Genomic DNA, 15,001 nt, shown 5'->3' with positions numbered 1-15,001 from the left:
AATCAGCAGAAAATCAAAGGCAAAGAGAAAATCCTGAAAGTAATCTGAGAAAATGACTGGGAGAAAAGGTGTCTAGGGATCCATATAAGACTATGATACAATTAGGAATGTTCAATTGACGTTGATGACTACGAATCAGTGGTGCTGACAATATTTAGGGCCATATATTTTTCTTCAGAAATATCCAGTAACCTGGTCTAGGACTCAATGAGAGAGAGTGGGATTTAATCCAGGGTTAAAATTTAACGCAGGTAGAGTAAAAGGAGAGTGCTTTATGGAAAGAAAGGAATTTGGGTGGGATTAGTTGCTGACTTGAATATTCTTTTCTCTCTCCATATATCAGAGAACAGGTGGGAATATATAGGCAGCAGAAGAACAATTATTCAATTCATGTTAACTCAGGTGGTAAATAATATCACACGGTATGAACAGTCTTCCTCAGTCTCACACTGGGACATATCTGACATAACGTTTTCTACTATGACCAAATGGAACTGATATCAAAGCAGTATGAAGAAGGCCCATTGTATCATGAAACAAATAATTTCACAAGTGGGCATACATTTTATATATGGAAAACTGGGGAAGGATAGTAAGCATTTGTTTCTTTTAGATTGTTTTAAAATTGTGATTTATGACATCAGTGGGGAAGAAAAACAACAGATGTGAAGGGCATTTCAACAGTATCTGACTTCAGAGAAAGTAATAAATGGGTGAACGGGAGGCAGATGGATTAGCTGCAAAAAAGCCCAAAGGTGCTGGCCTATTGGAGTAATCCCTGTAGGAAAGCTCTGCATGCTGTACTTAGGTGACTTTCTAAATGTTTCTGTTCTCCATATGATAGAAGTGGCTTTTATTTGAAGATAAGGAGAATGGGAGCAGTGAGCTTTGAAGTATAACCTGCCTTAATTACATAGCTTTTTCTATCAAATTTTCAGCTAGAACTTGTAGGTAAAATGAGTGGGTTCAATTTCAAATTTTTAAAGTTCTTTGCTTGACCATGTAATCAGTGAGTCACATGATGGAGATATGGTCAATGAGACAAAAGAAGAGGAACGAAGGGTCTGAATATTTCACAAACTGGGTATATAATACCTGAATAACCAAGTTAATCTTTAGCCTGCAATTAATCCGACTTGCACCTAACTAAAAAATATTTTTTATAGCAGTTTTAGATTCACAGCAAAATTAAGTGGAAAGTACACAGAGTTCTCATTATACCCTCTGCATCTTTTCTCCTCAGAGCCTCCTTTACTATATAATCCATGTTTTTATAATGATATGAAAGCAGACAGGTTTGACCAGATGCTCATTTAGTTCACAGTGGATGTAGTGACACAGTCCAGACCCTCCCTTCAGGACTGAGGCAGTACTGCCTGAACTGCTCCAAGTGTTGGCTGCTGATAGCTCACAGCTGGGTTCTTACCTAGAAATTCTTCTCAGCCCAAGGGAGCTGGCTGTTACAGATTATAACCCCTCCTGGGAACTACCTGTATGCAATGTCTGGTTGATGCAGGAGTACAAAGGCACGGCCCTTTGCTTCAATTTGTGCCATCTTTGAAATACCATGCTAGCGTCACACCTCACAGACCAACGCCTGCCAGTCCCGCTTTTCTCAGAAATCCAGAGGTGTTTGTTGCTCTCAAGAAGAGTGTGGATTAAATCTTTGCATGCAAATCTCTGGGTCAGGGTCTGCTCCACATGTCTTAAATATGGGAAGTTTCCCAACCACGCAAAAAAAATGTTGGTAAGGAAGTAGTGCTTTAAAGGGGTAGTAAAAAATATTAGACAATCAAAACACCTAGTTCTGTGTTTTAGTTCCACTACTTAATGGCTCTATGACTTTGGACAATCTATTTCTCTGAGCCTCAGGTTTCCTCATCTTTGTTTACTTATTTATTTTTTATCTTTTGGCTGCAGCTGCAGCATATGGAAGTTCCCAGGCCAGGGATCGAATTCAAGCTGCAGTCGCATCAAATTGCTGCAGCAGTGGCAATGCTGGGTCCTTAACTCACCACATCACAGTGGGAACTCCAATTTTCCTCATCTTTAAAGGGGGTATAATTCCTTATGAAACAAAGGTCTCTGAGGAAAACTATGAGGATCAAACAGGGATATATCAACACACACACATGCACATACATGCACATGCTTTTAAATGTAATCTTATTACAATTTACATGAACTGCCAATTTCAACAACTAAACCTAATTATTTTCACATTTTGCTATTTCCTGGAAACATTCCATTAGAAAGCAAATCCATATCAAGATTATACTCCCTCAAAATTTATTACACCATCTACTATATGCTTGACCCTATTCTATGAACTAGGTATACAAAGATGGCATGGTCCTTGACCTCAAGGGATTAGTTTGTGGAGAGGCATTAAATATAAACAGATAATCTATGATCAAGTATTATATATACCAAAATGACAGCAGTATGTCTAGAAATAATGGGAGCTGTGGTCATTTTTCCAAGGGTATCAGAAAAGACTTCATAAAGGAAGTGAACATTGAAGTGAGAAATTTTTCAGGAGAAGTACTTTAATCCCACTTAACTTTACTTGAGCACTGAAGGGTACTTCAATCATTTCTAAAAGTAACAACAATCTGAAATAACCTATAACAACTATTTTATGTGTATATATCATGCAGAGAATTTTCACAGAAGTATTTACAACTGAGAGTTAGGGTTACTTACTGTTATCTTACGAGGACAATCATTAGAACAGAGACCACTAAGAACTGTGGAAAAATTAAAAAAAAAAACACCTATTATTACAGTTATAATGTAAGTTTATATTTAAGCTACTACTTACAAAGAGTTCTAATTTTCCCCCTAAAACCTATTACCATGACCTGTTGCTTGATGATCACAAGCAGAAACCAGTTCAATTTCCTAGATTTGAGTAAACTAAATTTCTGTTCTTTACTTTATGCCAACATTTCAAAAGCCTTTATTAAGCAGTCAAGGTGCTGCCATTTTGTGAAATGTACATGTGACATAATTAGTCATAGTTATATAATAACATACCTACTGTTGGTTCTATTTTCCAATTGGTTAGCTACATTCCAAGGATGACTTAGAATCTGACAGAGAAGTGCCAAATGCAAACCAATTAAAAATTACACTAAAAAACCCCGCAAACACAACATAATTTAACACTTCATATCTCAAACTAGACTACTTCCATTTATCCAGTCAAATGTTCTGTGTCAAAAAGTTTGGGCAACCTTGATAAATTTTATGGAAAATATAACTATACAAAAATTGATGGGTATACAAAAAATATGCAAAAATAATTTAATGACACATTTATTATAAAGTCACCAAAAAAGAAAAGGTTAGAATATCTGGACATTCTTTCTATAACACAAGTTTTGAAATATAATTATCCTACTGCCACTTCATGTAAAGTAATTTGTTTGTAAGAAGGCAGACATTATGTGCTATTAAGTATTATATATTTTTATATTATTTATTTATTTTTGTCTTTTTTTTTTTTTTTTTTTTTTGTCTTTTTAGGGCTGCACCCATGGCATGTGGAGGTTCCCAGGCTAGGAGTCTAATCGTAGCTGTAGCCCCTGGCCTACACTACAGCCACAGCAATGCCAAATCTGAGCTGCATCTGCGACCTACACCACAGCTCATGGCAACGCTGGATCCTTAACCCCCTGAACGAGGCCAGGAATCGAACCTGCAACCTCACGGTTCCTAGTTGGATTTGTTTCTGCTGCACCACGATGGGAACTCATTTACTTTTTTAAATTAAAGATAGCTGATAATACTGCTCAGTAAGGATGAATTATTATTATCATTTTTTGTCTTTTTGCCATTTCTTGGGCCGCTCCTGTGGCATATGGAGGTTCCCAGGCTAGGGGTCTAATCGGAGCTGTAGCCACCAGCCTATGCCAGAGCCAGAGCAATGCAGGATCTGAGCCGCGTCTGCAACCTACACCACAGCTCACGGCAATGCCGGATTGTTAACCCACTGAGCAAGGGCAGGGATTGAACCCGCAACCTCATGGTTCCTAGTCGGATTCGTTAACCACTGCGCCAAGACGGGAACTCCAATAAGGATGAATCATATCAATAATAATCATGATTTTTGGTTAGTTCAAAAATATGCACAAGAAAATGGTTCCTTATTTACATTCCGCAAATGTGAAATGACGACCATTCCAACAGAAATATTACACTTAGGCAGGGTATATAAAGTACAAAGGCATCAAGAAATGAATATGACCTTTCATCATAAAAGAAGATACCTGTTGGTTTACTATGGTATCTTTACATTAAATATGACTTGAGGAAACAGTGAAATAAACGTTTGATATTCACAAAACAGTTTTCGACGTGTAAGTTTCTCTTATTAAGTCAGCACAGTGCCTAGTTATCACATTATTCTCAAAACTCCATGACCTTACTTCTCCCTCTCCTTTGTTCTTCTTCCCTCAAACTCCAGGCAGACATTGGTACTTCTTCACTTATCCCCAAATGCTTTTCCTAAACTTCCATTAAAACACTATTTTGCTGAATAGTACATTATTTACTCACAAGTCTATCTTTATACCAGTATGTAAGCTCAGCATAATTTTATCTTTGTTTTCTCAGGGCCTAGCCCAACATTTTTTCCTCAATGAAGGAGGGACGAGATGGACTATTCAATAAGTGGCGCTGGATAATTGGCTAATTGGAAGAAAATAAAGTTAGACTTTGATTCATAACATACAATTTACATTTGGCAAAGACACAACTAATATAAAGAGCTCTTATACTTCAATAATAAAAAGAAAACCCAATTAAAATATGGGCAAAAGATCTAAATAGGCATTTCTCCAAAGACAATACAGTGGTACAAAAAGCTCATGAAAAGATGCTCAACATCATTTGCAATCAGGGAAATGCAAACCAAAACCACAACGAAATGCACACTATTCATAATATCCAAGAAATTTGGGTTGGAAGCAACCCAAATGAATGTCCACCAGCAGATGAAGGGATAGATGAAATGTGGTGTGTACTCACAATGGACTCTCACACAGCTTTAAGCAGAGAAGAAATCCTGTCACATGCTACAACATGATGAACTTGAGGACATCATGCTAAGTAAGACAGTCATAAAAAGACAAATACTATATGATTCTACTTATATGAGGTATCTAAAGTTGTCACATTCGGAGTTCCCATTGTGGCTCAGCAGTAACGAGCCCAACTAGTATCCATGTGGATGTGGGTTCGATCCCTGTCCTCCCTCAGTGGGTTAAGCTCATGGCATTGCCATGAGCTGTGGCATAGGTTGGCAGCTGCAGCTCCATTTTGATCCCTAGACTGGGAACTTCCATAAGCTGTGGGTGTGGCCCTAAAAAGACAAAAAATTTAAAAAAAATTTAAAAATAAAGTTTCACATTCAGATAAACAAAGTAGAATAGTGGTTATCAGGGGCTTAGGGGAAGGTAAAATGGGCAGCTGTAAATGGGTCCAGAGTTTCAGATTTGCAAGATTAAACAGTTCTGGAGATCTGTTTCACAACAATGTGAATACATTTAACACTACTGAACAGTACACTTAAAAATGGTTAAGACAGAAGTTCCCACTGTGGTTTAGTAGTAACAAATCTGTCCAGTATCCATAAGGATGCGGGTTCAAGCCCTGGCCTCACTCAGTGGGTTAAGTATCTAGCATTGCTGTGAGCTATGGTGTAGGTCGCAGATGAGGCTCAGATCCTGTGTTGCTGTGCCTGTGTGTAGCTGGCAGCTGCAGCTCTGATTTGACCCTAACCTGGGAACTTTCATATGCCACACGTGTGGCCCTAAAAAAAAAAGCAAAAAAAAAAAAAAAGTTTAAGGTAATTTTACATTACTTTTTTTTAAATCACAAACACAAAAGTGGTTAAGATGGTAAAAAAAAAAAAAACAAAAGAAATCCGCAAAGAGATACCATCTCACACCCATTAGGATTAGTATAATCAAAGTCAGATAAATGTGGATGAAGATGTGGAGAAACTGGACCCCTTATACATTTCTGGTTGGAAAAATGGTGCTTTTTAAACAGCCTGTCAATTCCTTAAAAAGATAAATAATTCCCATTTAACCCAGCAATTCCATTCTTAGGTATATATTAAGAGGAATTACAATGTATGTCCACACAAAAACTTATACATAAATGTTCACAACAGTATTATTTATACTCATATTATTCATATTCCAACCAAAAGGTGGAAACCAGCCAATGTCCATCAACTAATAAATAAACAAAATGCAGTATATTCACATAGAGATATATGACAATGAATGCTACAACATAGATGGATCTTGAAAACATTACGTTAAGTGAAATAAGTCAGTTACAAAAGACCATATATTATGATTCCATTTATTTATTTTTTCATACTTTAAAAAAATTAAAGTCTTGTTGATTTACAATGTTGTGACAATTTCCGTATGTGATCCCATTTATATAAAATATCCAGGATAGACAAATTTATGGATACAGAAATTAGTGGTTGCCTAGGGCTGGAGATGGGGGATTGAGGGTGGCAGCAAAAGGGTACAGGGTTTCTTTTGTGGTGATGAAAATATTCTACAATTGACTGTGCTGATGGTGGCACAATTCCATAAGCATGCTAAAAGCCATTGAATCATATACTTCAAACAGGCGCATGGTATGGCATGTAAATCCTATCTCAATAAAGCTGTTATAAAATTAAAAAATACCATAAATTAAAAAAAAACTAATGACAATGGGCTGTGAACTTTAAAAAGTACATTACAAAGAGATATACTGCTAAAATACAAAGAGCTTCTAGATATGAGTTAGATAATAATTCAATAACAACAATGGGTATTAAGAAGCAATAATATCCAGAAGAGAAAGTACAAATAGTCAAAACACCATGAATAAAAACAATCTCACTAGTTAGAAAAAAAAATCAACTTTATACCTAGCAGAAAGGCAAAAACTAAAAAACCAATAAAAAAAAGTCTGTAGGAAAAACAATAAAATCAAAGATAAATGACAAACTATGAAGAATATTTATAACATATCACAAAGCATTAATTTCCTAATATATACCATGGTGCCATTTACAAATCAATACGAAAATGAAAAAGGACAAGGACCTTTCATAGAAATGAAAAATAAAAATGGCTTTTGAACATATGGAAAGATGCTGAATGTTTTTACTCAGTATAAGAAAAATGGAAAATAAGTGACAATACTTTTTACTTTGTAACTGGCAAAACTCAGACAGTTTAATAATCCATTGGGTTGGTGAAGGTGTGAGGAAATGTGCATTCTCCTATACTGTAAGTGGAAGTGTAAACTCATGATTCCTACGAAGGGACAGCTATGAAAATAAAAAACAAAGTTTAAAACCCGGCAAAATTAATCTAAGGTGCTGGAAATTAAATGAGTTTCCTGTAGGAAACTGGGTTAGGAGTGAAAAAGGGGGGCATGAGGAAGTTTCTGGTTGCTGGTATCATGTTTTTCTTGATCTGCATGTATTTATATGTATGCATATACATACATGTCAAGACACTGATGTATGTAAGCTATATTTCAATAGTGCTTATCTTAAAAATGCACATTTGCTATTATTTTTTAGCAATTCTATTTTTAGGAATTTATCCAACAGGACATTCACTATGGCATTATTTGTACTAACAACACAAGATTGAAAATAACCTAACAGCTATCAATAAGGAAACAGTAAATTATGCTGTATTCATACTACTTGGTACTATTCAACAATTACAATAATGAAGTAGCTCTAGATTATGTTCTTATAGCATAATCTCTAAGATATATTAAGCAGAGAAAGTGAAGTCTAGAACTACCATTTAAGTACAAGCATAGAAACATGTGCTTGTATATATATAAACTGCCTTGGACAGACACAAAAAAAGAGGTTACTTCTGGGGAGAGGATTGGACCACTGAGAAACGGGTGAAAGTGGAATTTACTTTTCACCATTACATTCTTGTGTATTTTTTCACCATCTGCATGCATTACTTATTTTAAAAACAAATTTATTAGTAAAACAAAAATTTAGGGCTCTCAAATGAATATGCGGTAAATTGGACAGTGTTATATTGATGGGAACATAAGAGTCTATGACTTTTGGGTAAGGTAATTCGGTGAGCAGACCCTCAACTCATCAATTTCACGTCTAAGAAATATTGCAAACTACCTATGTATCCACTGAGAGAGAAAATGTTAAAGAAATTATGGAACATCTACAGTACTATGGAATGACACGGAGCTACTCAAGAATGAGAGAGACCTGCAATTGCTGACTTAAAAGGATGTCGATACTCTCTTGTTAAGGTAAAAAAATAAGATGCAGGCAAATATGTACAGTACAATTCTATTTCCAAATGCTGCATGAATTCCGTGGACATAATCTGAACAAAAGAAGCCAGACACAAAGAGTGTGTACTGTATGACTGCATTTATGTGACAGAAAAGGAAAATCTAATCTATGGTGATAGAGAGCAGACAGTGGCTATACTTCTGCATGGAGTACTGGCTTGGCGAGGAATGTGAGGGACCCTTTCGGGGCACTAGAAATGTTTTATCTTTTTTTTTTTTTTTTGTCTTTTGTCTTTTTGTTGTTGTTGTTGTTGCTATTTCTTGGGCAGCTCCCGCGGCATATGGAGGTTCCCAGGCTAGGGGTTGAATCGGAGCTGTAGCCACCGGCCTACGCCAGAGCCACAGCAACGTGGGATCTGAGCCGTGTCTGCAACCTACACCACAGCTCACGGCAATGCCACATCCTTAACCCACTGAGCAAGCGCCGGGACCGAACCCGCAACCTCATGGTTCCTAGTCGGATTCGTTAACCACTGCGCCACGACGGGAACTCCCAAAATTCCACTTCTTAATCTACACATTTGATCACAGACTCTCTTTGATGCAGACTTTAAAGAGGAAGTGTGATGGTTAATTTTAGGTGTCAACTTGACTGGGCCATGAGGTGCCCAGATATTTGGTCAAACATTATTCTAGGTTGTTTCCATGAGGGAGTTTCTGGATGAGATTAACATTGAATTGGATAAAACAGATTGCTCTTCATAACGCGCTTGGGCCTCATCCAACCAGCCAATAAAGTTCTGACGAGAACAAAAGGTTGACCTCCTGAGTAAGAATGCTCCTGCCTGATGGCCTGTAAACTAGAACACTGGTTTTTCTTGTCTGACAAACCGGGATGTTAGAGCTGCCTGGTTCTAGCTGCCTGCTGGCATGAACACACATATATTAATAAATATATATTATATTTATTATATATTATATAAATGTATACTTAAATTTTTTATTTATTTTTAAAAATTTAAGTAAGTTGATTGCCTACCAGCCTTTTGACCCAAACTGGGACACTGGCTCTATAGACTTTGGACTTGGAAGCTTCCACAACTGCATAAACCAATTCCTCATAGACAATCACCCTCCCTCCTTCTCTCTCTCTTTCTGTCTCTCTTTCTATATTCTATTGGTTCTGTTTCTCTGGGGAATCCTGACAGTAAGTATGTGCCATTATCAGGTCACTGAAAAAACCATCTCTTTGCCACAGATGCCCATTTATCAAGGGATACTATCAATATTCTCTTATTAGTCTTCAACATAGTACCTAGCTAGTTTCTTACTATCTGCTCATTATTACTGTGGTCATGGCCTCCCCCTTCTGGAATGTTATACATGCCATTGTTCATTTTGGTCTTTCCAAATCTTAACCATCTTTCAGGATCTAGGTTTTCACCTATCATCTTCACAGACACCTTCTTTGACCTTAGTAATCTTATAGCACATATAATTCCATTCAGCATTCTAGTATAAAATTCTTTTCACTGTCCTTCAGCTTTCTTACATCCATCTTCCTCTTTCAAGTAGATGGATTCCTGCTGATAGCAATAAATGCCTGCTACATAAATGGGCAGATAGATCTTCACTGAGAAAAACTGAGTAGCAGTCCAAAGCCAAGACAATAATGTGCTGTATGAGAGAATACACTGGATATGGTGACTATAAGTAGTAAGAAACAGATCTATTTCCAAAACACAGTGCATTTACACAAATCTCTGGCACATCTCTGATAATTTCATAGGAATATAATTATTTCTGGATTTAATCTTAAAGGTTTGGCATGTATAGTGAAATTATCTTCCAGAAGGGTTATCATCTTTTTAGCAAACATTCATGGAAGTTCTGGTAAGCGCCAAACTCTGAACATGAATTTGCTTTTATATGTGCTCTTCCTTAATCCTCAGAGCAAAGCTGTAAACTAAGTCTAATCCATCCCTACCTTTTTTTTTTTTTTTCTTCCAGAAGAGGAAACTGAAGCCTGGGCCAGTATATTACTCTAGGTTGAAAAGGGAATGGTACTTTTTGAAAGACCATGCAGCCACTAGACAATAACTCATTTAAAAAACACATTATCCTACTTTTAGAGAAGATGGGAAATCAATGAACCATTGGATTATTTTATTTTCTGTACAAGATAAAATGTCTGTGTCTTGTTCAGCAGAGTCAAGAGTATTTACTCAAAATTACATAATAGTCTCATTTTGTATATAGCAAGGTAAAAATTGGGTTTGTGTATCTATTTTTATTTTTTATAAGACTTCCTCTGTTAAACATTTAAGTTTCACATTATAGCATATAATAGGGTCAAATTTTTAAGATCACACATATGTACATATCATATATAAAGGTATATTTCATTTTATTGTGCTTTACGTTATTACACTTCTGAGATACTGTATTATTTTTACAAATTGAAGGTTTGTGGCAACCATGTGTCAAGAAAGCCTCATTTCTCTACCAGCATTTGCTCACCTGCGTCTCTGTGTCACATTTTGGTACTTCTCAAAGTAATTTAAGCTTTTTCATTATTATTCTATTTGTTATGTGACCTGTGATCAGTGATCTTTGATGTTACTACTATGACTTGCTGAAGGCTCAGATGATGGTTAACTTTTTTTTTTTTAGCAATATAGTATCTTTAATTGTAATTACATTATTAAAAGACATAATGGTATCGCACACTTCATAGACTAAAGCATAATGTAAACATAATATGCACTGGGAAACCAAAAAAATCTGTGGGACTCACGTTATTGTGCTACTCACTTAATGCAGTGGCCTGGAACCAAACCTGCAGTATTTCTGTGGTGTGTCTGTACACATATATGTCTTATAAAAAAGAGTTGTCTACATAATACAAATAGAATATACATTTCCTTGGATTTTGCAGCTACAAATTTGAGAAGGAATAATAATAATCCTTGAGCTTAATTAATATTCTGATTGATAATATTGTTGAATTAGGAATTCAGAACTCCCAAATAAAGGTTCACATGTTCTTTCTGAAATTATTGTTTCACCCACAGGACAACCTGATCTTTTTCCCCAGTGACGTCCACATGCTACTTGAGTAGGAAAGGCAGACTCACACTCCATGGTTTCTGGGCTGTATCAGCTATGTATGTTTGAGATAAGGCAGAAAAAAATGTCTTTAGCTACTTCCAGGAATTACACTGCTTTTGTTAAGGGATACTATAGAAGAGAGAAATTTTACTTTTAGCTTTGGCGCCCTCGGTGACTGACCCTTTACTTTTTCTGTGAGAAAAAAAGGGACACACCCACTCACATACATACCTCTGTCTTCTTCCCTTCGAATTAACAAAATTAAAAAAGTCAGAAAAGCATTGTTTTTTCAAATGTATAGGTTATATAAGGAAAATTTTTATTCTCATGTCTCTCCTCATATTTCAGTAAAGGTTCATAGTACAATTTAAACATTAAAATTAGATGTGACTTTTTCAAAAAGAAAGGAAGGATTGTATTAAATGCTACAAAGAAACACAATATAGCATACATTTTTATATATGTGTTAGTAGTTCATCTTCTGTTATTAACAGGATTTTTGTTGCCATTGTCAGTTTCTGTTTATATCACATTAATCATATTAAAGTCTTTAGTGCTCACCAAAATAAATCCCAAAGTGACTACCTGATACCAAGACTGGATAAAAACCCTTCTTCTTTCAGCTTTTTTCAGGCATCTTATTCATACAGTATAGGCTATTCCATTAAGTAGCACCATCTCTTGTGTGAGCCAATGCAAAGTATAAGCCTGGGAAAATCACTTCACCTTTCTCTTGTTATACAGTTGGAAATAATGTGGTTAAACAAATAATTTAAAATAATGTTGTTAGATAAAACAATTTTTTAAGGTTTACCAACACTTCCAAATCTTATGATTCCAAACTGGGATCTATCTTGCTATTAGGTAGTTTCAGGTGCTTAAAACTTTGACCTGGCACCGAGGGAAGTGATCTGGTTGTAAAGGGCTCTTTTTGTAAGTTTGCTCACACATGAGAATATTATCTTCTAGAATGAGAGCCTTGAATAGGTACATTCTATATGAATGAGGCTGAATCATGAATGATACATGCTCATTAAAGTCAGAAATGAAGAGCAGAGCCAGGAGTACAACATATTATTTTGTAAGCTAATTTTTCTGCTTTCTCTTTCTCCTTGATACTATGCAAGATTATACTCTTTTTAAAAGTTATACTTATCACATACTTTCACTTAAAAATTATCATATGTGGGTACTACTGTATGAGACAATCCATGCCAACACTTGGCAGAGGACCTGGCACATGATAAATAAATATTAGCTACCCTTGTTGTATTTAAAAGTAAATTATAGATTCTACAATTCTAGATTCTGGGACTTAAAAAGTATCAGCTTTCAGTGCCGCAGCTTCTTTTGTTAGGAACCAGCAGAAGTAAGTAGAGAATGCTGTGTTCATAAAAGCTGTGTCTAGCAAGTGGCAAACAGCACAGCTTTAAAAAAATACTTTTCCAGACTTCCCAAATGTTGGCTGCCTTATTTTTGTAATAAGAAAACAAAACAAAAAACCAAATCAGAAATTTACAAATAAAAAAGGAATAATGCTTTAAAATTCTCTTGCAAAATAAAAAAGAAATGTGATTTTACAAATGTCACTCTGAAATCACAATTTTAAGACTCCATAATGTCAGGCTTATGAACAAATAAAAAGTACCAGTAGTCTATTAAATCAGAGCAACAATGTAATTTCCTCAGTGACATCAAAATAAAAATTCTATCCTTTGTGCTTTAGTTAAGAAAAAACAAAAACAACCCTCACTACTAAATGCTCTAAGGCAGAATTTATTATTACAGCAAAAGCTCACTTCTTAGAAGGGGGATGGTTACATTTTTGTATAAAAGCAGATGGCTATAAGTGAAATAAAACATTTTTCTTAAGCGACTATGAGAACAATTGAGAAGGTGTGCTAAAACACATAAAAAGCCCATTATGGAAAAGGGAGATTTGGAGTTCCTGCTGTGGCTCAGAGGGTTAAGAATCCAACTAGTATCCACGAGAATGCAGGTTGAATCCCTGGCCTCACTCAGTGGGTTAAGGATCTGGCATTGCCGCAAGCTGTGGTGTAGGTGGCAGATGTGGCTCTGCTGTGGTGTAGATGTTGTTGTGGCAGTGGTGCAGGCTGGCAACTACAGCTTTGATTCCACCCCTAGCCCAGGAACTTCCATATGCAGCACATGTAGCCGTAAAAAGAAAAAAAAAAAAAAAAAAAAAAAAAGAAAGAAAGAAAGAAAAAAGAAAGGGGAAATTTAACAGGACAGATACTTGTATACATTTTCAGCCTTCTTACTATTGTGGGTTTTTTTGTTTGTTTGTTTTTTTTTTTTTTTTTTTTTTTTTTTGCTGCTATGAGTTTTTGAGGGTAAGAACTGTTTTTGTTTGGTTTTTAAGTATCTCTCTGTTTCTCATTTCGAGGGTCAGTAAATGTTTTTCTACTAACTAGTTGAACTTGGCTGATCCCCAGTCTTAATTTTTAGAATTTTAAGAATTTTTAACCATTTCGTAAACTTTTATTATTAGTATTTGTAATCATTATAAAAGTCTATATAGATTTATTATAGCATTTTATAATGCCCTTTTAAATAAAATGTTCTAAAAAGTAATTTCTAATACTTCTAGACTTCAAAAACCAAAGTTGTTTAAAAGAGATTAATGAAATAAAAAATGACAGCCCATTCACAGGGTTAAATGAAAAATTGCAATTAAAATACTTAATGAGCTATGCGAATTATTGGTTATTAGATTGAATTAGTTTAAAACATGACTAATGGGATGTGCAGTTTACTAGCTTTCTTTGAAATGACATTTTCTTTGAAATGATTTCATGCTAAATCATGTATTCTTAAAGATGTTTAAAGTATAAAAACCTTGGCTTCTAGCTTTGTGATTCAGTTTATGTTAACTACTTTTCACAAATGCCAAAACAAAAAATTGCAATAATTATGCATAAATACTGTAATACCAAACTAATGTGCAGGATGGGAGAAGGATGAGTAGAACAAAAGTCGAAGCTATAAAGGTGATACTGTATAATGGTTTTAGTAGCATTTAAAATGAAAAATCCTTGCCAGGATTATGGGTGACCACTCACATTCATTCTCTGAAAATGTCTTTAGTTTTTGTTTCTTTAAGACACATGAATACAAAGCAAATATCATAATTAAATATCACATGTGAAATAAAGACCCCATCCCAACCATCTTGTCATTTAGATATTATTTTAGACATTATATGGAAAACTTATTTTTGTCTATTTTTGATTACCTACCTTACATTCATAATTTTTTTTCAAATTAAAAAATCATATGCTTAATGAAATATATTTTAAAACCATTTTAAGACATACCAGTACTCAGAAAATATAACATATGCAACTTTCAGAAAATAACTTTAGGAAGCATTCCATCAAAAGAAACAGGAATTAGAAGGAAGAAAGGTAAATATGTGGCAGCAATAAAGCTATTAAAACTTATGTTTAATCACTGATAACATGGTTGGTTGTCTGTTAAAAGACTTGAAAAATAGAAGGCACAAAATGCAAAGCCAAATTAATTATCCAGCTATGAACTTCCATATTAT

General features: G+C 35.2%; 1 protein-coding gene across 1 annotated transcript in view; it reads right to left on the bottom strand.

Annotated features, from left to right (window-relative positions):
• ITFG1 (integrin alpha FG-GAP repeat containing 1) overlaps positions 1-15,001 on the bottom strand; it is a 237,279-nt gene that overhangs the window by 45,922 nt on the left and 176,356 nt on the right. Inside the window, exon 13 of the mRNA XM_021094239.1 lies at positions 2,707-2,750. Coding sequence (XP_020949898.1) covers positions 2,707-2,750 — 44 coding nt within the window. The remainder of the gene's footprint in view (positions 1-2,706; positions 2,751-15,001) is intronic.

This window comes from Sus scrofa, chromosome 6, assembly GCF_000003025.6.
Source record: "Sus scrofa isolate TJ Tabasco breed Duroc chromosome 6, Sscrofa11.1, whole genome shotgun sequence".
In the NCBI taxonomy this organism is placed as follows: domain Eukaryota; kingdom Metazoa; phylum Chordata; class Mammalia; order Artiodactyla; family Suidae; genus Sus; species Sus scrofa.
The sequence above is the reverse complement of the archived record's forward strand: the minus strand, read 5'-3'. Positions and strand labels throughout refer to the sequence as shown.